Here is a 27,182-nt window from a genome sequence, read left to right on the forward strand (position 1 = left end):
ATTATTTATGAATTAATTTCACACCCTCACCTTAGTTATTCAGAGAGAAATTTCGAAACAGTTGCTTGATTTGAGAAACCTAAGGGGAACTGTAGTTAATCTGTCCGACGTTACACATCAGAGGTCACAAATAGTTCTCAATTTACGAAGTTAGAATGTCACGTGGTTGATATCGTTGGATAAGAATGTGTAGTAGTTGATATCGCACCAGCAGCCATATTGTGGGAAGAGAATGTCGGCTGGTTGACATCACACACCGGCATCCGAGTTAGTAAAAAACAATTCTCAGAACCATTATTAATTGTGGAATGTTTTATATTACACCGGTATCCGTATCGTGGGAACAAGAATGTATGGTGGTTTCCGATATCCCGGTTGGTAAAAAGTTCACTTCCTTCACTGTACCTCGACCATCGGTAGTGAAGGATGACAGTGCGATTAATAGTAAGGCAGCGTAATTTACACTTTCAGTCGATAAAATTATCTGTAAGGCAGTACGATTTTGACCTTCGATCGATAAAATTGTCGGTAAAGCAGCACGATTGTGATCTTCGGCTGATAAAATTGTTGGTAAGACTGGACCTTTGGTCGGTAAAGAGGTAGCGCGATTTTGACTTTCGGTCGGGACGGTAGACTGTGACGTCATCACGGAGAATGGTTTGAGTCTGGGGAAGATTTCGGTAAGTGTCGGTAACCGGAACCTTGGCTCAGAACCGGCCTTGTATTCCTACTGCTGACTTCGAATCAAACATCAGTCTGTTATCTTCTGAAGTCCGTAACCAAGCGAGGATAGACTTTGCAAATAAGATTCTCAACTTTAAACATAACCCTTGTAACACTGACCATTTTAACTCTAGCGCTAGTAACGCAACAAAAGAATTTGGCCTATCACACTCAGAATTATTGTTTTCAAAAGCCGATAAGGACAATACGATTGTTTGTATTACCTTGGAAGACTACAAGAATAAAATATTAGCTCAACTTTCAGATAGTAATTCGTACAAAACAGTGAAACATGGCCCAACGTATACCTCACAACTCTGGGTGACTACCCTAGCCAATAATTGGCACAAGAGCCAAATTATCGCTGAAAACCAAAAACGTAATATCAATGTAAACAATAGTGTATCAGTTAGGACATATGGTTTACCAAAAGTTCACAAAATTGGTTATCCGGTGAAGATAATTGTTTCATTTAATAACAGTCCGACATATAAGTTACCCAAAATGTTGAATATGTAGCTAAAATCTGCTCCAGTCACTCCGAAACCTTACATTAAAATTAGTAATACTTTAGTAGATTCGATCAGAGGATATTTCCTGCCTCGCGATTACATTCTAGTCTCTTTGGATGTTGCCGCTCTGTTTACTAGCAACGGGCTTTTAGACCTGGCAAGAGATTCTATTGAAAAGTGGTGGCAAGCCATTTCTCCAAATGTTAGTATACCTTCAGATTAGCCCACTAAGGCGCTGAATTTGTATTTTGATATTGCTGTCTTCATATTCAATAACATCATTTTCTCACCAACTTTTGGCTTACCCATGGGGTCACCACTCTCTCCGATTTTGGCTGACTTCGTTATTGATTATCTGGAATCACATTGTTTTACAAAGTTGTCTTTTATGCTACCTTTTTACTACTAATATCTTGATGATATTCTTACAGCTATTCTCAAAAATGCTCTTTCACTATTGTTACAAACTTTTAATAGCTACCACACAAGATTACAATTCAGCTGCGATTCGGAGTCGGATTTCAAAATTAATTTTCTAGATGTTATTATCATCGATAGTTCATCTACTATCAAAACAAACTGGTATCAAAAAGCCACTTGGTCGCACAGATATTTAAATTATAACTCTTACCGGTCTAGGTCCTACAATATTTGAACCACCAAGAATTCGGTCGATAGAGGGATAAAACTTTCTATTTTTTCTATTTCTATTCCTTATGTAGCTGGTTTATTTCAATCTTTAAATCACACGTTCAAAAAATACAATGCACAATTCGTGGGAAAGAGCTTGAATGACTTGCGCTCTTTGTTTGATTTCGGTAAAAGCAATTTCCCTAAAGATAAGCATTCGAACATTGTTCATGAGATCTCCTGCAATGTTTGTAAAAAGTCATATATTGGTCAAACCAATTGCCACCTCACTATGAGACTAAATGAATATAAGAAGAACATCAAAGACGACGAAGACCATTGTACAGATTTAGTAAAACACGCTTTACAATTTGATCACTCGTTCGATTACGATAATGCCAAAATTTTAGATCAAGAACCGCGTTATTGGAACTGCTTAATCCTTAAAATGTGCAACATCGTGAATCACACTAACTTTTTTAATCTTACGCAAGACGTATAAAAGCTGGGTGACATTTAAGTGAAACTTATTACGGGTGAAAATCTTTAAGATAAGTTACCACCAACAAAAGTGCAATTGTTTGTTTGATATTTTCTGTAGATGCTATGACAAAGAAATTTCCTAAGAAGGGCCCAAATCTGGGGCCGAAATGTCGACACAAATTTGATGTTTCTACTGATCTGCATTTCCAAGATTCCTACTTATAGATTAGCAGGTTGTTTCAGTTGGTGGGAAATAGTACATAGCGCATAAATCAGGGCATCGTAACTATACTTTGAAACTGCAATATTACGGACTGAATTGACATCATCGACGAGTGGCTATCGATTAATAAAATATAATTTTATTTTTCCTGCCTCTTCACTGTACCGAATTGAATTTTGCAGACTTGACACCGAGAGTTCACGAGTCTCGTTTCTGCTTTGTTGCATTTATTCTCGCCATTTTCAAACTTCCATAACTGTAGGTCATAGATCTACCGTCAGCCAACAGCTTATGAAGACCACGCCAGCTGTAGCAGTACATTGCTCATTACAATGGTTAATCTTGAAACGCAATGATATTTTCTTATTACCATCGTCTATAACAGTTATTTCTGGTGTCAGTGGATAGAGGCTATCGTAATGTTTCAAAAAGACTGTTGAAAAAAATTGTGTTGCACACGATTCTTTACATAAGAAGGGTATGTCACACGTTTTTTCACGAAGCACGAAATCGAGGTCAGGGTCCCGTAATGTCAGATTTGTTTGCGACAATGCACGTGCGCCGTATACAAAAGACCACTTATGACTTCTAGGACTACAAAGTCGTATTTTCTGTATTCCGCGCATGCACATTCGTAGACTCGCTCTACCGTCATAACGGGTACTTCATGTATGGAAAACACGCATGAAAAAACGTGGTAAACATGCTCGTGTTAAATAAAGGAGATTACTGCCGTGGTGAAGGAATCTCAACAGATTCTAAGAAGATTTATTGAAAGAAAAGTACATTCTTGTCGAGCATAAACTGCTGTGGAATAATCTATTTACAAGACACGACTGTATTTCGGATTGCGAGAAACGCTCTTATCAACCTACAAAAAATGTTATCTAAAATTTTGTCTGAAGACATAGACATATGAAAATCTCACGTAGGCTGGGCTACTAAAATATCGCAGAAAGTCGTAATTGCGTACGAGATCTCCAAAATGGTTTCTGAATGTATTTTTTCAATTGAGTTTCGCCGAGTCACAGCTTGGCTTTTAGGATATTTGATTGCCAGATCAACAGAGCCAGGTAAAGAAATTCTTTGAAATATGCTTTTATTCACGCCCATGTGCTATTTTTTGGCCAGTTTTTAGAGTAATGATTTCAATCTGACTGCAATTTCGGATATATTACAGTGTACACTGAGATAAGTATAAAAACTTTCATTCCAGCTGTTAGCAAAAAATAATTTCTGTTTTTCGAGTGAAAACATAAACATTTCAGTGTTTTACTGAAATTTTTACAGTGGTATGAATATAAGACCATAATTAAATCAGTATGAATTTGCTACGGACATAGAATATGTTTAGAAAATTCGAGTTTTGTGTGTTACGTGCTTAGTCCTACTTCACATTTCTCAACAATCATGTTTCGACTTTTATTCCTCCTATCTAAAAGCCTCATCATTTTATTAGATACGACAATCTCTCGCACATCCTGTGCACACCTTACTATCTCCTCTCAATTCCAGAACATGGATTTTGCGCTCTACTTTTTGGACTCACTTACACTTCGTTCTAATAATTCCAAAATACTTTGACTTTACTTTTCACAAAATACACTTCTGCCTTACAATTCAAACCAAACACGTCATCACCAATTCGAAGTATATAATAAATACAAAACCGGTATTCCACTAATCAGTTTACAACTTCATTTAAATCCTAATTCTCAACTTCCCGGTTATTCTTGTGTATAAAAGCGGACAACGATCCGAATAGACAATCTCAAGATTCTTATAGCTCGAATATTTACACTAATTCAGACGCTGATTGTGATCCTATTTTTGATCCACTTGAAAAATTTCGGGATGTCCTATTAAATGTGTATTTTTTTTCGTACAACAAATTACGACTAAAATTTTCTAACTGTTTTTTTGTGTATGTTCAAAAAATTCGACGTCTCTGAAATATTTACACTGATATTATGTCTCTATAGATATCCTACTCAAAAAATTTCAGTGCGTACTCCAAAATGTATGCTTTTTCAAATGCATGAAATTTTGGAACAATTTACTATTGATATTCTTTAATGTCTTCAGAAAATTCAAGAACCCTAGAATCTTTTTACCTATTGAACCATGGTCTCATTATCATTCCATTGTTACGGTATCTTTGGTTTAGATCGATGCGTTTTTATTATAACCCTGCGTCTAACCCGCTTCGATCTCATCGTATGTAGGGTGATCGTATGTAGGTATATTTCGGATATACTATCCTGCGACGATGAAGTAGAGGAAAAAGGTAAAACAAAAGGGAGATATTTTTGAAGTCTATTCATCACAATAGAGATAATGTAGGTGAGTCGATTTGGGAAGGATTAAATGCACATGGAAGAGTTCGGGGGAAAAAAAATGTTTGTAGCAGTAGGCAGAAAAACTAGAGATAAATTTTGAGATTTTTTATCACCAAAATTATTATTCAATTCAAATCTTTGTATTTTATCTGAAAGTATATGTATTTAAGTGCTTGTACAATATTTTTTATGGGAACTTATTCCCTGGAATCGTAGAACGGTGCCTACCGAGCTCCCGAAGCCAAAGTTCCCGCGCGACTCGAGCCAGGCGGCCAAGGGGAAGAGTGGGCGGGACTTAAGTCTGTGCCCCTCGCGTGCTGTGGCCCGCCACTCTGCACTCCGTTGGGACCAGGCCACTTGAACGTTCTGAAGTTCTGACGTGCGAGGAATATAACTGGAAGGCCGTATGAGTTTCGCGTGGTTGATAAGATTAGGATACGTTCATCCAAGGAGAGGTTGACACGTATACATATTATTTCAAATATTTATTGCTTATGCAAATAATGATAAGTTACAGAAATCATTGAATAATCTTCGTGTTTTCAAAAGATCTATTGCATAACTCGTTGCAGTAAAGTGAAAAATATTTCAAGAGAAATTACCCGAAACAGCAGTTAGCTAATTCATGACTAAATAGTATTTATTTCAGCTTATATGACGTGTTTTTTTAATTTTCAACTGATATAACTGTGCGTTAGAATTTAAAACAAGCTAGGGATGGGCGATCTCAAGTAAAAGATTGATTGTCAGAATCGAATCGAATTGATTTTGGAAAAATCCGTTCGTCCAAAAAATCGGATACAAAAGATTGATCTTTAGAAGATTGATCGTTATTTTTACTTTTTAGTTTAACTGGAAACCGGTAGCTATATTGCAGATTAAAAACGTGTCACACAAATGTAGTACTTATTCAACCGTTTTGATATTCAACAATAGTTTGCTTTGGATCATATTTGTTTATCACAGCAATAGTTCTCATATACATATTACACAAACCCAGCCGACTAGGTGGGAAGCTTCTTTTATTAGTTGTGATATTAGATTTATTCAGCGCTAGAAATTAGTCGATTCTTTTGTATTCTCAAACCTATATTATTCATAAAATACAGAACGCCAAAATAGACTTTCAAAACTTTTTGTAATTGAAGATTTAAGAAGCTAATCCGATCCTTGCAGACTTGGAATCGATTCTAGAAAAAATCGATTAGTAAAGTATCAATGAAAGAGATCTATTTTCTCGACCCGAAAGATCGATTCTTGATTGGATCGATCTAGAATCGCGCATCCCTACTAAATACATTGCCATCCATGACCCAGGTCTCACCACCTGGAGGTTGCTGCGATGAAGAGACCCACCCTATCCCGTCCCAACCTCACAACTATGCCAGGAAAAATTAAAAGTGTTACATACATCGATAGATATTGAAAAGAAAATTAGTAAATCAAAAAAATTGAGTTAGACATGCAGGAGTATATTAGAAATTGATAGATAAGGCGTATTGAAAAATCAGCAAAATCTATGGTACAAAACATAATCAAAAGTAATGGCGCGTCAATAAATAAAATATATAAATTCGATCGCGTGGAATACCATACTTTTCGCTTGCCGTTATGACGTTTCTTTGGTATAACAAGTAATTATTATCGAAATAAAACGAGTCTTCGAAATAAACTGTTTCAATGAATGTTATGGAATGAAAGATGCAAACATTCAGCAAACGAATATGAAAGATCATTATTCAGAAATTCATTCATTTCTGAACTTGAAAACATAATGTGAAAACACGTTGTGTCCGTGCAAATCCCGATCAACAAAACTTTCTTCGTCCTATACCCTACTATTGCTGCTACACCCGAAAGAGAATCATATTTTGTACGGTAAGATCGTTTTGCCCAAGACCCATCCGCAACAACCGCTACGCAAGGGTACCCGTCTTCGTCAACGTCACCTGCCTCACGGGCCAATCTCGCCTCTTCCTTCCCAGCCTTTATCATCTCTTCCCGAGCAATATCATGATAGGCATCACTGATAATTTCGTGAAATTTATTCCATGTTTTCTTAGCCATGCAAGACATATCTATAGCAGCGCTAATTTCTTTGAGTTGAGAAAAACCACCACCTGTGGACACAATTCCTGAAACTATGGCTGAGTTTAAAGATGAGGAATCTGATTTACGGTCTTCTGAGTCTATTGATTCGATCTTATTACAAAATTTAGATTTGAAGGTGATGGTTGAAATGAATCCTGTCCGGCTTTCGGATATAGGTTCCACGTTAGCAAACGTACAATCATAAGGTAGATGAAAAGCTAATTTTTTGATACTGCTCAGGAAGTGATTTATATCCACTATTCTTCTGCCGGCCAACTTGAATGGAGGACTTGATTCGATCTTGGATTGATCCACTATCCTTTCAAATTGCAATTCATGGTCTTCTACCACATTACTGTCGGTTGTGGTTGAAACACTTACGGATGTGCTTGTACCTACAACTGTCGTCTCCTTATTGGCTGCCGTTATAGGAATCGGAGAGTTGGGTATTATATATCGACTTCCACGAATTCTGTTGGAGATCTGACCTCGTCAAACTCGATAACATTATCTGTTATCGTGTCTTCGGTTGGCGTGTCTTCCGCGACCAATTCTTCGTCGATCATTTGGCTCGCAGTAATCCTACATTGACCATATATTATGTAACCGATTGACAAGTATGTACAAAATATTGGAGCCGGTCTGATTTGAGTCCTGACCCCCAGGTGGGTGTTGTTTCAGATAAATGTTTTACTTCTATTTTCAAATTTTTCTTCAGAAATGTTCGAAAAATGTAGGTTATTTGAGCTTCGTAAAACCTATTTTTTAGTTAATCGCGGGGCATATGATAGTAATATTTCTCAATAGAAAATGTTTCATTTTTTCTCGTAATTGTAGTATACATAGGAATAATTAAATTTTATCCATCCGCCACTTGCGAGTCAAATTTACGATATTTCAGGCAGAAATATATTGCTATTGGAGAATAAAACAGTATCACGCCTGCTCGAAAAGGACAGCAATAGCTCATTGAATTTTTTTTTCCAATTCACAAAACTTATAAAGCTGAATCAGTGCTGGAGTCAAGTCTCAGGTTTCATGAAGCTGAATAATTGGCTCATTTCGAAACGTGAATGTAGCGTACCGGACGTGGTTGGCATTGAAACTTTACGCTGCAACAATGTCTTCGATAGCACGTCATGTTTTCAATTCATTAGTGTATTGTGCATTGACCTTGGCAAGTAGATGTCAAATATCACAATCAAATAGTCAGTTAGGTAGATCAGTGTGCGGTAAAAGTCATCAGTAAGCTTGTAATTGTGAGTGGACGAAAGATGGAAAATGATTTTCCGAAGAATAAGTTGACAAAACACACATTGAGAAAGGGACGGTAATTAAATAATTTGAAGAGATTTTTAGGGAAATACGGTGTTCTGAATTAATAAAACGTGCATGTTAGTTATTTGGTCTGAAAATGAAAACAATCAAGCCTATGTAAGCAAACTTGATGCCATTCTATTCACCTCAACCTCTCCCGCTGATAAGCCGCCAAATTTTTCCAACCCTGGTCCTTTTTCTTACTTTTCCGTAACACTTTCCTTATCTTAGTCATATCGTGCAAGTTTTCTCGCAACTCTTAAGTTCGATTTTATTGCTCTTAGGCCTAAATTAAAGGTGAAGGATGTACTAGTGTCGTGTATATCGTAGAATTGTGAAAAAAAAAAGTTCGTTCTTGTTTCACTACAACGGGAACTTTGCTCACATTCAGTGCTGTTTTTTAGGACTCTGAAAAAAAATTTTGAAATTTGGAAAAATACACGACACAGATTGCTCCTTCGCTTTCAAAATGCTTCTAATAGAAGTTCGATATCTTTATAAATGACGGAGAAAACTTGCGTCGCGTGAACGTCAGCAAGCAGCAGTTCCGCCGGGAGTAGGCAACCTCCCCGAGCGTTTACGGAGATTACTAATAGATGCTGCGTAATGTTCGTCTTGTGACTCCTTCATCGACACCTGCTCGTACGGAATTAGAGTCACAGCACCTTACTGACTGGCTAGTTGCCTGTCGTTGAGGACCCTCTTACGAAGGCACGTGCAGGATGTTTCCTGGCCAAAATTCTACGGCTGAAGAACGACACACAGTGTTGCGAAATCGATTTTAGTCGGCCTAAACTTTCAGCTTCTTAGAATATTCAAATTTAATGATCATATTCACGATCCAATGTTCCAAATATATTTTGGAAGGGACTTTGACAGATTTTACTTTCCAATTTTCAATATTTTCGTGTTAAAATACCTAAAACCTTGACAAAAACGCATATTATGCAACGAGGATGAAGTACGAAGTTATTTACAGTAATTTTCCTTGCGATTAGTAGTATCCAAGACTAACGACGAGGACGTTGAAGGAAATGTAGCTCCGTTTTCTATTTATTTGTTTTCTGTTTTTAATAATAATTTTTGTTTTCTTTTCCAATTTTTATTTTTTTTTCAACTTTTTTTGCGCTATTTATTACCGTTACTTCGGTTTTTTTTCATTTTTGTTTTGTTCTTTTCCTCTCTTGATTTATAATATCTCCTGGGATTTTTAATTGTTTTATGCAATTAGTTTTTCATTCTTACAATTGATATATCAATTTTCAATTATTGTCATTGTAATCATCCGGCTCATCTTTTTGATTAACCACCTCAGGTTGCTTCAGTAAATTTAAAACATCTACAGATACAGAACCACTTTTTCTGCGAGAGGTTCGTCTTATTGTCAGAGATGTGATGTATGGATCAAATGAAGCAAGTAATCTCTTGAATAAAGCTTCATTCGTTGCCAGTCGCGAACATTTTCTCGTGTTGTGCACTCTGAAGTATCGGCAATCTTTATTTCGGGATTCTTGAGCTTCTTCAGAGAGCATCTCAAGTGGAAGAATGGCTGTGGATACAATCATCTCACTATGATCCAATAGCTTATGTACAGTTAGAGGCATTGGGTACCAATCGTGAACCTTTCTGTACAGATCTACAGTTTCTTTGCAATATTCGCCGAATTTACTGGAATCGATTTCAAAACCGGAGTTAATGGCTCGTAATAAGTGGGCGGCTGAGTGCTTCGGAATAAGTAGTCACTCAGCAATTTGAAAGATTTTAGTGTGCTCCTCGCACAATCGTGTACACGCGCTGTCGAAGTGGTTCAATCGGTTTAGATGAACGGTAAATGCTGGCCCAGTTACAAAAAGACTTGCGCATCAGATGGTAGATCAGGTTATCGGGAAAATGATTTGCAGTCATCAGAAATGATGTTGATCCCTCGATGGTTAGGATCGTTGTCGTACCTTGTTTGTTTGCGCCGAAGCACGAAATACAGAGTTTACAAAGAAAGAATTAGTACTTGTTGTAGTATCCTGCGTAATTTGGATCTGATTCGTTTGGGGTATCCTACCAGGGACGTGTACTCTCAAATGTGTACTTTTTCACACAAAAAATCCTGAGAACAATTTATTTTTTAGGCCGTCGCATGAACGGAATTAAATTTTTTTGTGAATTCCTGAGGATCTACCTCAAAGTGGAATCGATATCCGGAAAGATCAGTTTTTTTAATTTAAAAATTTACTAACAATAAGTCACATTTTTCTGTCAACGGCAAGTATCAACAATTCGGAAATAAAGGCTCAATTCAAAAACTTAATCAAGACAAAAATGTTTCTCGTAAATCATATGGCCTAGAAGCCGAAAATTGGAGGGTTTTCATATCTTAGTGTACACTGTAACGTATCTAATTTGTAACTGTACCGAAATTTTCACCCTGAAAAGCTGGCCAAAAGTTGGTGGATCCATCCATTTAGTCTACCACATTCCGACTTTTCGGAACGTAACAAGTTTATACCTTGCGGAATACGTCTTTCGGTATTGTATATTTATTTGTGTCACACTTACGAAATGTCGTAACAGAAAATTTCAATGTGGGAGAAAATTTATATTTAGAGCATGTTTTTTAAGAACTATGTCACAGATAAAATCTTGAACGAAATAATATACGTTCAAACGTATTGTTCATTGAAGCAGAATAGAGGTAAATCTCTGCAAAGTGCTTATATAATATTTGCGGCGCTACCTCCATCAACAACTCGACTACTTTATAATTTTTGATGCAAGGTAGCATAGAAAATAGATTTGTGCCATGGGTGCTTATCGGGACTTCTTGATTCGTGTGAGTTGCGTATTCACCTTCGGCTCGTGCGACATTTAATCCTCGGCAAGAAATCACGATTTCATGTCCACTTGGCACGAAAATAACTAACGTGTTCAATGACGGTTGATGTTGGTTGTGACTAAAATTAAGCATCGTTGTCTAAAACTTTTTACGCTTATTCTGCAACATGAGATTCAGTGTTGGAAATTTGACTGTGCACAGCCCATAAATAACAACCATTCGATAGCGAACTAGTTTTGCTTGTTTTGGAGACTTGGAGTTATGCTCATGAATTAAAACTTATCTCTCTATCTAATAAAAAAGTTCTGAACAAATGAAAAAGAAGTAGCAACAGGTGAAAAAGATTATAATAACAATAGTATAAAAAATATTATAATAACAATAGTATACGCATGAAGTTGGCGGTGGAGTGAGATGTCGAAAACAAAACAAAAAGCATCTAGCAAACAAAACTTCCTTTGACAGCTGTCATCGGCTGTTTATGACAGTCTTTGACAAATATCTTTATAAGTATCTGTTTCTGACACGCAAAAAATAAACATGCAAACGAGAATTATCAAGATGATTCCCGACGGGAATTGTCTTTTTCGCGCGCTGGCGTATTGTGTATACGGCACTCAAGATCGACACGCAGAGGTGAGACTGAGTATCGTTTCAAATATATCATACGGGCAAACATGTCAGCAGAAGTAATGAAACAGAACTCGACGAGAGTTATATCAGAGAAGAAATAGGTTTTTTCGGATCCTGTAAATCCTTGATCCGGTTAACCACTAAGTAAGGGCCTTCCCAGTTTCTTTGTAGTTTCGGATATCGTCCTTTCTGTCTTCGAGGTTGAAAGAGCCAGACAGAATCTCCGGGATTAAATTTTATATCCTGGCTTGAATATCATAACCAGTTTTTAATTTGTCTGAAACCATAGAAATTCTACTTATAGCAAAGCTATGAATTTCTTCTACTATGGGGAAAATAATAACTATAGCAAAATAAGTTGCCAAATGCAATTGGGGATGCATGGCATCGGGGGTTTTGTACATATGAGTGGATTCGTTTACGAAAACAATTTGAGCAGACCTGCATAGGGAGCCAATAGCAATGTCGGGTTGATCGGAAATAACCGATCAACTGTTGCAGACCAGTCATCAAATCAGCATAAATAAATTCACCTGTCTAACAGACACTGTTTAAGGAAATAGTAAGGCGCGAAACGCCGAACAACGAGGCGCGTATCGCCGAGGTGGGGTTGGCGCGCGAAGCGCGCAGGGGCGAGGCCCCTAGTTCTCAAAAAACTCGGAATGATTTGCCGTTTTCCAATTAATAAAAGTGTTTGTAATACTCAGCTCACTCCAACTTATACCAAAGCTTATAATTGATAGTGTCAAAAAAACGTTCAGCAAATTTCGGACTGTGATACAAGTGATTCTGCGCCATTGTTTTCAAAAAGATAGTTGAATTTTTTCTTATCGCGAACATACCTAGAGTCAGAATGATTTGATACGTACTTTTATACATACAAAACTTTTTTCTCTAAATTACAATTTGGCCATTCTATGAATAGTTCTAGTTGAGTTACAAATTGCTCTTCACAGATGCACATGATAACTGTACCGATTCTTTCCAGGTAACAAAAGTATGTGGTCAACAAGGGCTCTGGGAAGCTCTGATTTATTTGCAGACATCCGCTCTAAGTGATTTTACAGCACCAATTCACCAGCTCATGCCAGTTCTCCAAATGGCACTTGCCAATGCCAGAACACAGAAGTTATCACCGGATAAAATAAGATTAGGCAATGCCATTTTAGTATATGCCAGTTGCTGCCTTGCAGGCCGTGGATTTCCTAGAGGCAATCTACCAGAAGGTGTAACTCAGAGAGCCAAAGCTGATGTCTTGCGCGCTCTTTTGTCGCAGCATTCAAGTTCAGCGAGTGACGCTGAAAGGCAGTACCCGTATATCAGAACCTTACTTGAATTTGATGCCAAAGGTTTTCTAGATGTGATAACAATTGCATTTCAAGAACCAGAATTCATGTCTGAAATGGGTTTGCGGCAGCGTCAAAGATTGATTGACATTTTACTGAACATAGTTCTGCCCACCACACCTCTAAGTCCTGATAATTATGATTACTTGACTGATGAACAAAGAGCAGTAGTTTTAAATTTTATATCCAATGAAGTGGCTGAAAGCTCGGTAACATTAGAAGCCGGTGCGTTGAACAGGATGGTAGAAATGTTATCGACTGTTACAAACAACAGTGAAGACATGTCACGAGACATTGAAGTTGAAAAAGAAAATGCAATTTTGCAACTTTTACACTCAAAGAAGTTGACAAATATATCTGATAACTGCCTACTCAATCTTGCACATAATGCTAACTTGTAAGTACCTATTTATAGTTGACACTAATCTTTCGTTACAGAGTATCTTTCAATCAAAAATAAGTTGAATCTGATTTCTTGAATCCATTTCAACCTCGCCAAATGCATGTAGAATCAATCTCAATTTCAGAATCCAACTTGTCTAGTCTAGTTAATGAAATCAATCTCAAAGTCAAGCATAATGTGAAGCTCTTGCAGACTGCTTTTCAGTTGCCATTAAAATATAGTTGACATCATTTTGATTGCATTCACTTATTACATAGATACTTTTACCCAATTTTTGAAAAATAACACCACAGATGCGCTAAGTAAATTTTACTCATTGTCAGTCACACACTGAGCTAGTTCTGGCCACTAGTTTTAGCCTAACGAGTGAGTAGTAACTGATATTTTTTTATGCAAGGGGTGCCAAAAATAGTTGAACCTCTGAAAAACTTTTAAACGGATACAGATATCGAAATCAATTTCCCAGGGAATGTACTTAACCACAAAATATATATTTCGGTATGGTGGGTGATTTTCTCCCACGTCTTTATATAATGACAAGTGGGTTGAAGGGCAGTCCGTTTGTAAAGTTTATTCGTGCAGAATATGCTCACCGAATTCGAGCTTAATCGATGTCGCATATCCAAAATGACAGCCAAGCAAAAAAATTAATTATGGCAATTAACCAATCTCCTCGTTTGTCCAAAATCACTAACTGAGATGGACGGGTATACAGAAAGACGGTCATAGGTGGATGTTCAATTATGGCATTTCCATGAGGGTATAAAATTGCGAGTTCCATTTGTTTAAATTGTTCCTCTGTGACATTTTTCTTGCTAATGTCAACTCTTCTCAGCAAGTGATCATCACAGATCATGTACAATTGAAAGGGTTATTTTTTTTTTGAAATTTGATCAGTCAGCAGAAATACCAATTTAATTAGGAATACCAATTTAACGAGTTGATTTTGTTGTTTTTTTTTGTCCACTTTTCTGTTTACGCTTGAGTTTTAAAATTCTTGCGACGAGAAGAAATCGTTGGATTCAATTTATGTGACTTCAAAATTAGGTTCATTTTTCTTCGTTCCTTTGATTGTTTCGATTCAGTGATCGGAAGTGTTCACAGTTTCAAGCTTTTTACGCTATTTTTCAATGACACCGAAATTTCTGTCGCAGCTATTGTAACTATGACCGAGCAAAAAACTTTTGCTCGATTAAATCGATTTCACTAGAGGTCAAGTAATGCTTTAACATAAGCCTCATTTTTATGTTACAATTTCACCCCCCTTTTGTTCATGTGCTTCTCTACCGGCAACATTTACTGACGAGACGTGCAGATACGGCAATTGTTTCTGCGGCAGCTAACTTTTCTGCCCAGTTGATTCCGTTAGAAATTAAGAATTTCAACCCGTAACGCGTCGCTGCTTATCCGTAACATATCAAGAGACGCAAAAATGTCTCGCGCCAAGTATATAAAAAAAATTACGTGCGCGACGCAATCTCTGTACCGTAAAGATAAGCTTTTGGCTAACATGGTGAAAATATTGTCACATGTTTCTCCTCCTTCACGATTCCCGGCGACATTTGACAATTTTATGTAGAACGTATGTAGAATGTATGTATGTGTATGAACTCTCACTTGCGCTCTATATCAATATAATTAGTAAACGTAGAGCCGAAATATACTATTGTTGTTTGTTTCCAATATTATACATTTCCAACATCGTCGAAATTAGTTTGATCAAGAAGCGTCTTCACATTCAGATCTTTCTTTTTCAGACCATAGATATATGACATACACTTGATGTGTACAGATATAGAATCAGTGACAAATGCGGTTGTCCATCTCGCTATATTTAACCCGTTGTATAAGCTTTTTCTATGAGTAAAGATGACATAGAAGGTCACTCGACTCGTGAGTTTTAATCATCTTACCGGGTTATCAGCAGTTAATCTCAGAGAGAATCAAAATCCGTTTACAAAAAGAGGTGATCTATTGCATGCGCCTGGTAGTAGCGACGGCAATATGTCGACAATACCGTCGGTGGTATGTGACGTCGGAGTGACAAATCCCGAAAATTCCAGAAGTTAGTCACTGGAGTTCGTTGACGATAATACAACTAGACGCACAGTCAGTAGTTTTGGGTCGCCGAATACCGATTAAGCATTGAAATGCACTGGACAACTCTGTTGAATCGCTCGTTTCAAATCACTGGGATTAATTCGTAATAGGAAACTATGGCCACTTACCTTTTGGAATGCTGAACTCCGCTGGGTGTTGCTCTGCTGAGATGTTGCGCTGTTGCGATGATCACGCGAGCGGAAACAGAGTTTTGAGTGTAAACAATCATTAAAAAATTATTGTAAATATATTTTCAAGTATTTATTCCCTCGATAAACCGTTTACAAATACTGGATACTGGATAATTATTTAAAAGTTTGGCTGGAGAGATTGCTAGTTGGTTGACCATAACCAATGTTCTGAACAAAATTGAGTATTCCAAGTGCGTGACGAAGAATACTTATTCAGAATTTCTATGGTGGCTTTTGAACTCGTAGCGTTGTATGCAAATGGTGAAGTACCGAAAAACTAGGTAAAGTCAAGAGTCTACAGGTGGTACTTGAGACACGAGCTAAGAAAGCGTTATACAAAATTGATGTTTTATAACTGGTGACAAAGGAATTTTAAATGCAAGAAAGTAAAATGATTATGCCACGAGACTGAATCGAGAACAAGATGTAAAGATTAGGGGCACGAGCAGAGACAGCGTTTTGACGCGTGGTGGCCTTATTTATAGGAACCGGTAGCCATATTCTTCTAATCCCTTCCTCTGGTTTTTTGTAGTACACTACGCTTCTTTCGTTGAGTCCAATAACTAAAGCTAGAACAGATTGATGCAGATGCATATGAGTTTCGATGATTCGTATTGTGTTGCGTTCGTCTTATTTTGTAGCGAAGGCTTTCTCGCGGCTGCTGGCTTCAGTATGTTTTAAGCCTGGAATATTCTTACTATTTTACTTAGGTGTAATTGAATATTTGTATGTTTTATCAACTAACTGGAAATATAATGACTTACGTATCGGATATAATTATTGTTTAAATCAATTCCAAAATAGCATTATTTCAATTTTTACAAGGGCAGTTTATTTATAATTCTCATCGGATTTTATATTGCTATCTGACTAAAAGAATTAGGTGTTAAGTAGTGAATGTTTCTTTCTTACAATCAGTATTATTCATTGGAATTATTGTCCTTGGGAGATTTCTTAGGATCATTCTAGTGAGTTGGTTGCTGGCTATACAGCATTGCCACGTATGCAATTTAGGTCACTTCCTTCAAAACCTTACTAGCTTTGTAAAGAGTTTATGCTTTGCACATTGTTATGTTTCATTTTCAAAATTAGTATAGATGCTATTGGCTTAAAGGGTTTAATAGTTCATGCTAGATGATTTGTATTCACGGTATCGAAGGTTCCGTAGTCACTGGTTTTATGGATTATTGCAGCAATGCGTTTAGCTCTGTATTGTATCGATTATATATCTATTGTATTATAGTCTTATCTGTTTCTAAAGCTATATGGTGTAGCTTAGGTTGTCTATAATGCATCTCTAAACTACGCGTTCACGAATAGCATTGTCAAGTGTTATATACTGGTTGAATATAACGAGTGCTAGTCAATTATAGTAAATGACAATATTAGAGTTTTGGGTAGTGCGTAGATCTCGTAATATGGTTTTACACTCGGATTAATGATTCTTGTTGTTATATACTAACTAGGGGCATTTTGGATAGTTAAGCGGTTCTTCGAATGATCTGGTTTTTTTGTGTAATTGATATTTTTTTGTTTTATGGTGAAATTACGAACAAAATTGGTTTCCAAGAGGCAACCTCAAACATTATACCGAAAATTCATGTTGGTATGGTGGCAGAGTTGTCCCGTAAAAACTTGAAAAGAAAATCCACTTGAGACCTATTTGAAGATAGAGATTTCACAATTTCAAAATATAATTATAAGAATAATTCAAGAAACAAAATTATTACATTGGATTGAATTTTTGGCATAAGAATGAACATGAAAGCTCATTATAATATGGGCTGAAAAATTTCTATTCAGAGGAATATTATAATGAGCTATTATGTTCATTCTTCGGTCAGAAATGGAATCCATTGCGTTTTTTTGCCATGTACTTTCATACAAAAAATTGTAAAGCTCATCTGAGACATCGACGTAGAATCTTGATCGAGATGTCATGGATTGCCGAATCTTTTAGTATATTATGTTGGTTTAAATTTATGAGATTAGTCAATAAATCGTGGCATCTCATTTATGAATTGTTGTATGTAAAGTTTTCGAAAGTGCAGTTTAACCTCAAAATCAGTGTCAATTGCGGTGTGCTTTATTTATATTGCTTTCTATATACCTAGCTGTACTAATCAAGCTTTTGGTAAGCATATTCTGCTCAAAGGGAGTTTTCAAATGACTTCCCTTGTCATTTAAGATTTTCGCTCTTCCCCTACATCCACCCATAGTGTGCGCGGAAATTGCCCACCCTAGATGGTTATTTAGACATTCCGATATTTTTGGGTTAGGCTGTATAATACCTCGACATTATAAAATCGAATCTGTAATATCTTATTGATGCTACTGGACAAAACAGCGGCATTTTGAAGATGGGGATGCACCGCCTTAGCATGAAATCAACTTTATTGCATTGAACAGCAACTTTATTATTCTGAATATGTACTCTTTCAAATAAATAATACAGCCTGGATCACGTTAGCGCTTACCGTGGCATTTGCCAACTGTTGTTCGTGTATATTTGTCAATTAATACCACACGTACTATTTTTTTTCCTCTTTTCTTAGCAGTATTAATGTAGATTTGACTTACAAAAGGAGGATACGAACTCGGGATGATCAGTTTGCTTCATTCAATTTTATGAGACTTGTACTTTTTTCTGACCAATAGGCAATGGTTAGCGAAAAATCACGTAATTAACCTTCATCGTATCAGTATTTTGTACGCATGTACCATTATCTAAATGTAAGCGGTAATTTCCAACTTGGGCGGCACCTCTTACTATCAATCAGTAGATCTTCTGGAACGTGTTTTCCAAAAATATCCGTTTTTTTTTTCTTTTTTTTTGATATACACAAAAGCTGGCAGTTTATCCATGAAAAACTCATATTTTGAGAAAAGGCTGGAAATGGGATCAAGCAGAAGCTATAATTGGTTTTCTGAAGCATAGGTAACATTTCTTGTTGTCGCGTGGCGTAATTTCTTCACTTTGTTGACGTATCCAGTTCTAAAAATGTTCCAGTCACAACACTATTTTTCACTAGAATTGATTCATAGAATGCAAATATTTCATTAGAAGGAAGTCATTTATTTCAAATGTACTGTAACTGCTATCCCAGCCGTAAAAAAGGTGATTTTCAAAGGTCTGAACCATATCTTGTGATATCAACAGACATTTTGTATAACACTTAGAATATTTTCAGGTCGACAAAAACCAATCAAATGATTAGAAAATTCTGTTTTTGTTTTCTGTTCATTCAAGTGGTCCTGGAATGCAAAAAATAGAGTACGTTGACTTGCTTATTGCATCATTAGTTTTGAAGCTAAATGCAGTTGGTAATAATTCGAAAATTGTTTTTGAAATAACAACTAAATTTCGCACAAATCCATCCTAAACAGCATCGATATGACAAAGTTGAACTTCGTAATGTTAACATAACCAAGTATTGAAAAAAATAGATATTTCGTAGCTTCAGACTATTTATCAGTCATGTGGCAAACTCTCAAGTGTAAAAGCTTACATGTAGCAGAGTATATCGATTTTGCAACTGTTACCCTCAGAAACTAGTTCTAAAGTGGCCAAATTTTGTTTTAATGTTTCATCACTTTAACGTTTACGAACTTTAACCTTGCCCAGTATAAACTTCTAACAACATGTTGAGAGTTTAAAAGGCTTCTCTTTAAATTTTGAAGTATATGCAAAGATTTCAAAATAATCCATCAATACCAATAAAAGGAAAATTTCTTCGGCTATGTTTAAACAAGTTGTAGATCTTTTACTGAAAACCAGTCTGCTTAATGTCTTGAGAATTGAAGCTTCAATTGCTCCTTATTGAATTTTGCCTGTCAAATTGAATAAAAAGTATCGTTAGTTTAAACTCAGTTCATGAAGCCCCGAAAAGTTGCGGAAACCTATCTCTAGTTCAATTATTTAAAATACAGATTTTTGGAATAAGCATTATCAATCAATATTGGACTGATAGCTGTATCTGATTTTTAATTTGGGCATATTGTATATTTTCAAGTTTGCGAGTTGCTGAAACCATTTACTGCGGGCAAGAAGACTGGATATCAGTTTGCCGATGCATGCTGACAGACAAGTCACGTCGTTATGAAGTATGGGAATGGCTGGACTGTTTGCCATTAGACTCACTGCAAGCAGTTGTTACCGCACATGCTGCTGAGTTGGTGACAGTTGATGCAGCTCGAACAGCAGTGCTTATAAGTAATCGAATGCCAAACAGTTTAGATAACATTCTTCAAAAAATGAATGAAGATCCGAAGTTAGAGTACGCTTTGCTCGGAGCCTTGTATCAATTAATTCAGTATGGAGAAGAGGATATAAAAATGGAATTAACCACAGGAATACTTGAAAAGTACTTGAAATTAATGTGTGATTTAGAACCGGAGCGTGTAAGTATTTCAAAAGTAATTAGCAATTTATGTTTAAAAAAATGTTCCCTCTATCCTTTGGCATGTATCGACTTCATGGGTATATTTTAAATTGAACAAAATGTGTTCTCTGAAGATCATTTAGTATAGATTCGTGAACACAAATTCATTTATATGAAAGAGATTTGTCAGGGAAGGTCAGTTAAGAAACAAAATGCCCAATTGCATTTTATTGTGATTAAGCGACGTTTCGGCGGACCCTGCCTGCCTTCATCAGGCTGCTTTATTTCATTGAAAAAACAAAAAACAGAAACAAAATAAAATAAACAAAAAATATATAAAAATATATCCAAGCACTAACTATGTCGTTACTAATCTTACGGCGGTTCCACCGCTTGCTTAATTAGATTTATGTTAATATTGCACATGCATTTTGTGCTAAAAATAGTACAGTATGCCTGGACATGGCGGAAGTTATGAGTCACGTGAAATAAATGCCAAGTATTGTTGAGAAAATTAAATTTACAATTATGCTAAATGTTAAACTTACTTAATAGAGATATTCTTAGACTTGAGATGTTATAGATTAGGCAATCGAGAAGGAAGTGATCTTTCATGTCACAGTTAAAGATGGCTGACCATTCACAATCTTTGATTATAGTAGTATGTTACAAATTATATGTTGAATTTATAAGTGGGAATTTAGTTTGAATTTGCAAATTACATTTAACATTAAATGATATCAGAATAAAGATGGCTTAAATATTGAATGTCCGTTCTCTTATTGACAGTACTGTTTTTGGAGATTTGAATCATGTCTTACATTAATCGGTTTATGACAATGGTCTTCTTTGTCAATAATTCTGACAACAACAAAATCTAATGTGTGCCTATCAGGATAACCGTTATTCACCAATGTGTCTGAAATTGATTTTAACACAGTTAACAAACGTTCAGATGTAGATGGTTTAAGTAATGTATATGCTTCTGTTTTGTAAATTAAGAGATATTTTGCACCACTTCGAAAACTCGCGCCAGAACTAATCGATTGTAAGGTATCGACCATTCGACAAATTTCATGTATCACTCTTTCAAATATTGGCACTTCTCCGCTAAGCATCTAACCAACAACAACTCAAGCGCAAATGGAAGTCATGTTTTCGTAAATTTTACAAATATCTTTTGATATTCTTGATTTAATAATAGCTTCAATATAGAATATATCGTATAACTTAAATGCACTCGATTTTTTGTCAAAAATATTCGTACTTTGTACTATAAGCCGGAATGCTATAACTACCTTGTTGTAAATACAACGTTGAATATTTATTTTCCTCAAGTTAATAATAACTTTACACATTGTTATATATTGTTCCCACTAAAGAAAAAATTTAATATGAAAATTGCAAGTGTATAACTTTTGATTTACAAGCTCTGAAGAAGGTCGATCTTTGCCTCGACCGAAACGTTAGCAAAATAAATAAATAATTGATCGTTCACACCTACGAGGTTTCTCCTTTCTCTCTCTATTAAGTAAGTTTAACATTTAGCATAATTGTAAATTTAATTTTCTGAACAATATTTGGCATTTATTTCACGTAACTCATAATTTCCGCCACGACCAGGCATAGATACATTATTTTTAGCATAAAATGTATGTGCAATATTAACATAACCTCAATTAAGCACACGGTTGAACCGCCGTAAGATTAGTAACGAAATAGTTAGTGCTTGGATATATTTTTATATATTTTTAGATTATCTTATTTTGTTTCTGTTTTTTGTTTCTTCTATGAAATAAAGAAGCCTGATGATGGCAGGCAGGGCCCGCCGAAACGTTGCTTAATCACAATAAAGTGCAATTGGGCATTTTGTTTCTTAACTGATCTTCCCCGACGAATCTCTTACGTTAAGGTCATGTAGTACTCCTTCCTTTATCTACCAAGCAACCGCACCCTTTTTCTTCCTATATTAAATAAACAAACGAACGGAAAGGGTTCAAATTTCGACAGTCAATCGTTCCTTTGTAGCGAAATTCACGAAAATTACTCACATCCCGAAAAACGTCAAAAAAATGTATGGTTTGTTGACACGCGTTACTATTCCCACATTTCCCGCATTTCAGGGGCCAGAAAATGCATAGCTGAGATACTTTGCGCACTTCCGGAAAGATTCAGGAGTAAAATGAGCCATCGTGAGACTGTTTTCATGCAATATCGAGGTCGCTAGACAAGAATTATAGTCCAGGAAATATAATCCAAAGAGGGCCATTTCGCGTCATTTTCTTGGGACCAGCTGATTTTTTTGGTGTGGAAAGTAAAAATGGTGTATATGAACATGTATCTTCCCGTTCTCTGAAATCGCGTGGAAACATTGTTTAAAAAACGATCAAAACTAGGATTTTAACGTTTCGTGCGTATATATTTTTTCCTTTCGATTATACAGAACAAAAGTTCTATCCTTTTTTTTCGACTTTAAAAGGTCTACAAAATTAGACATCGCGAGTTGAAAAATATTGATTAGATCAAAAGTTATTGGCAAAAAACCACTGATCACGTCGTTTTAAATACTTGATAGTAATTTTTTTTTTTTTAATTTATTACGTTAAGAGAAAATATACATCTTTTAGCAAGAGGTGCCAAGAGCAATATATAAAGTTGAACAGGAATAACTAGTAGTTAAATAGATTAAAGCATTAAACCAGAAAGAACAGAAAAGGTATGTTACGTATAAATGACAGTTGACTGTTGACGGTGAGTGGAACGTAGTGTTGGAGGTCTTAGGACAAGTTTTAGTGTTGTAGGGACCAGTTACGAAGCAGGATACATTTTCTTGTATAATTATACACAGCAAAGATGGTAGTTCGTTTGAAGCACAGAGAAGTGTGATTACGTTAGTGTTAGTAGTGAGTAGCTGACTGAGATAGTGGTTCCTGTATTGTGTGAAGAGCGGACATCTCATCAGAAATTGTTCAATATTATATCGTTCATGCATGTTGCATAGTGGACACTCGTTGGCTGGATCAAGTTTGCAAGATGAGTTTGATAAAGACAGGTAGCATATAAACTTATTGGCAAGTCTCAGCTGGGCAAAGATACGCTTGATCGAGATTGAGTATCTTGCTTGAAAATAGACCGGTACATGGTCTTGTGTTGTTCTTGGGAGTACTAGTTGCGCAGAGGCAGATTGCTTGTATGACACAAAGTCTTTATTTCTTAGGATGTCCCTGTATCTAGAGAAGATTTTATCAGTCTTGGCTTCCCACAGGTCAGGGTCCAGATTATTAACTAGATCAGTTTGATCACATTCCGTTGGGAACTCTCTAAGTTGGAATGCCCAGTTTATTTTTGAGACGTGTTGTCTACCCGTCGCCAGGTTAAAGGTCCTGCGTAGGCATATTTTGACCAGAGTGGAATTTTCAGAGCGTAGTTTCTTAATGCACCAAGTCCAGAGTAGCTTCATGGCTTTCTATGCCACAGGAGTTAAATTAAACTCTAGTCTAATTGCCCAGTCGGCTGTGTTGCGTGGTAAGTGCAATAGCTTCTTGTAAAAGAAGCATTGGGCAGCTTCCAGTGAGTTACGATATCGTAGTCCCCATGCAGGGAATGCGCAGAGAAGTACCGAGGCAACTAGACTTTCAAAAAGCTTATTATAGGCATCCCAAGAGTCACACCTCGCTTTGGACAAAATCGAGATGGCAAGACCTGTGGCACTTTTTGCTTTGAGTAATGCTGAGCTAAGCGCTGCGAGTCCAAGGGAGGAAGCAGAGATTTTTACACCCAGAAAGTCTATCTTGTTTACTGTATCCAGGAGGATCCCGTTATAAAATCTGAAGGTTTCAGGCAGTACCTTGGGCCTTCCAGCTGCCTTATAGATCATGATGCTAGTTTTACTACGGTTCAGTTCGAGGCCTTTGTTTGTGCAGTACTCATGCAGTGTTTTTAGCTTCCTGAAGAGGTTTACTTGAGGGTGGGCAAAGATGGATATGTCATCTGCGTACAGCAGAATAATCAAATCATTTAAACCATCAATAATAATACCAATTAGTCCACGATTTCGGAAGAACTCTTCGAAGTCCCATAGAAAGAAGATGAAGAGATCAGTGCTCATTGATTCTCCTTGTGGGACTCCTCTGATTACATCAAACTTATCCGAGAGCTCGCCATTTGTTTTGACCTGAAAAGATGCTGTTTCGTACAGAGATATCAGTAAGTTAATAAATTTACTGCTCACATTTTTTTCCTGCATCTTTTGCCAGAGACGAGGGTGTGGGACAAAGCCAAAAGCTCTTTTAAAATCTACCGAGATACCAAAGATTTCACGCCCGTCGTTGTGCCTTAATTGTAACTGAAGCGCAGTTTGCAGAATATAAACAGCATCCGTGCAGCTTCGCCCTTTTCTAAATCCCAGTTGGGTTCCTAAGAGAATTTTTTCAGAGTTCATCCACCTCACGAATCTTTTCTTCAGGATCAGAGTGAATATCTTAGTCACAGCATTGACTAGGGCTGTGCCACGGTAGTTGGCTGGATCAGTTTTGTCCCCTTTTTTGACAATCATAGTCATCAGCGCATTGGCCCAGTTGCTGGGGACAGTTTCTTCTTCAAGTATTCTGTTAAATAAGACATTTGAAACATTCTTCCATGGTCCTGTGAGATTTTGGAATAACTCATTTGTGAGTAGGTCAGGCTGCTTTGGCATGTTTCAAGGAGGAGAGCACCTCTTCTAGTTCTTCATACGAGATTTCGGAGTCAAGTAGATCGTTGTGAAGTGTGGGTAGTCTGAAGTATATACTGAGTCTGGGCTGGTAGATATTAGCGTAAAAAGCATTTCAACTGCTGGTTGGTATAATTGCACACCAGTTTCCAATGAAGGTGTATTTTCTCACCGCTGCCCAGAAACTGGTCGGATTTGACAAGTTGTAGAAGGCATCTTTGATATCTTGTTGATAAGATTTTTTCCTTTGAGCACAGATGTCCCTGTAGGTCTTTTTACAATTCGCCACAGTTCTTTTGCTATTGGGTGAAAAGAGACTGGCGTTATAAGTACGTAGGGCCTTACGGAGATTGTAGATTGATGATGCTGGGGATTTCTTCTGTATGTAGTTGTTGCTGGTATTCATTTTTGCAATTATTTGTCCATTTAATTCTGGTGACTCGTTTGGCAGGAGGGATTGGGGTGGTATCATCGTGGTTATTCCCGAAGATGTTGAGCGAAAGACACACTGGTCTATGATCAGACAGGGTGGGTTCCATGAGAACTTCAAGGTCCAAGCTATGGAGCAGACAGGTGGCATCCACCCATATCAGGTCGATAATTGATGTGCCTCTTTCATCGAATGTTGGCTGAGCTGGAGAGTCTCTTATTGATATTCCGTTGATGAGAACAAAGTTGTTATCAGCCATGAATTAAATCAGTTTTCTGCCTCTTTCGCAGATAGTATTGTCAGTGGTGCTCATGCATGTGTTGAGTGTAAGACCTTCAAATATTTCTTCACACCAAATGTCGACATGTCCTACTTTGGCGTTCATGTCACCCCCAAGGACGAGTATATCGCAGTGCTGCTGTACTTTTAAGTGGTCCAGGGTATCCTGCAACAGATCTAGTAAGTACTGTGAATCTAGACATTTCCTGAAGTATACAGACCCGATTATCATAGTTGTATCGTCATTTTTAACCTTATTGAATATCCACCACGAGGTTTCTTCCAGAATTTCTGACGAGAGTTGGTTGTTAACAGCTGTTAGAAGACCTCCACTTGGTCTGCCCACGTCATGGTCTCTCGTAGCATTTGTACAGTACATCTGGTGGTTTGGTAGATATACGGGAGTGATTTTTTGAGAGCACCAGGTTTCACAAACTGCAATCACTTCGTGGCTTATAATAAGTGGGCATAGAGCAAGATTAGACATTCCATGGGCGTTCCAGAAGGTAATTCTCATCGTCTTATTGCTCTTACCGGTATAATTTAATTTTTTTGCGGGGGAGAAGTAATCTCCATAGCCATGCTGATATTGCGATTACTCATTACGTTTGTATTTTTATCATGGGCGACGAGCTTGTTGTCGGTACAGCTCCATCTGTAAGCTGTGCCGTCTACCGTTAGGGTATTCTGTCTTCTCGTTACTTTTTTACCTTCTTTTTCGAGTTGTTTTTTTGCATTTCTGAGCTGCCAATCTTCCTGAGACTCTTTAGCTGTGCGATCAAGTTCAATGAAGACTTTTGTACCGGCCAATTTGTCTTTTTCATTTCTCATCACTGTGGCTTTTTTATCGTAACTTCTCAAGTCCACAATGACACGTTTGGCGAAAATTTTAATCAAGTCAGAATTGGACTAAACATTGAACTTTGCTTTTAAAAAGTTTTGTACAAAGAAGGCTTGGTTCGTTTCCGGTAGCTTAAGACCTGCGATTGAGATATTATTTCTCTTGCGCTCCTTCTCAAGATACTCCAGTTTCTGGGTCATTTTTTCAAGCTTCTTATTCATCAGAGCTTCGTTGTCCATTGGAAGCACCTTGGTCCGGGCCTCCAATGTAGATGCCAGTTCCTGAAGACGATCGAACTGTGAATTTTTAACCGAGTCAGACTCCAGAGCAGAGATACTAGCATCATAACTATTTCTGGACTGTTGAAACACCTCTTTTAGCTTGTGTAACTTATCAGAAATTCCAGCGCAGGCGTCTGTGAAGGCCACAGAGTTTTGTTCAATCTTCTCGGTAAGTTCTTTGTGTTTGAGATCTTGCTCTGCTCCAAGAGCTTGAATTTCTTCCAGGATCCTATCCATGCCAGCGTCTTCTTCTTCCCTGGTGTGCACTATTTGAGGGGTTGTACAAACACTTGACAGGATCTTAGCCGGTCTAGCTTCTGACTCGTTTTCATGTGAGTCTTTCGGCTCACGCTTTCTTTTGGACTCAATAAAGTTGAGAATGGAAGGACAGGAAGATGACCTAGTAGAAAACAGGTGCTCGATGTTTGGTGGACGCCCTC

General features: G+C 37.0%; 1 protein-coding gene across 1 annotated transcript in view; it reads left to right on the plus strand.

Annotated features, from left to right (window-relative positions):
- The window catches only part of LOC107224482 (vacuolar protein sorting-associated protein 8 homolog), a 165,528-nt gene that overhangs the window by 114,401 nt on the left and 23,945 nt on the right, over positions 1-27,182 (plus strand). Inside the window, exons 9-10 of the mRNA XM_046732629.1 lie at positions 12,767-13,521; positions 19,832-20,219. Coding sequence (XP_046588585.1) covers positions 12,767-13,521; positions 19,832-20,219 — 1,143 coding nt within the window. The remainder of the gene's footprint in view (positions 1-12,766; positions 13,522-19,831; positions 20,220-27,182) is intronic.

The sequence above is a fragment of the Neodiprion lecontei genome, chromosome 1 (assembly GCF_021901455.1).
Source record: "Neodiprion lecontei isolate iyNeoLeco1 chromosome 1, iyNeoLeco1.1, whole genome shotgun sequence".
Lineage (NCBI taxonomy): Eukaryota > Metazoa > Arthropoda > Insecta > Hymenoptera > Diprionidae > Neodiprion > Neodiprion lecontei.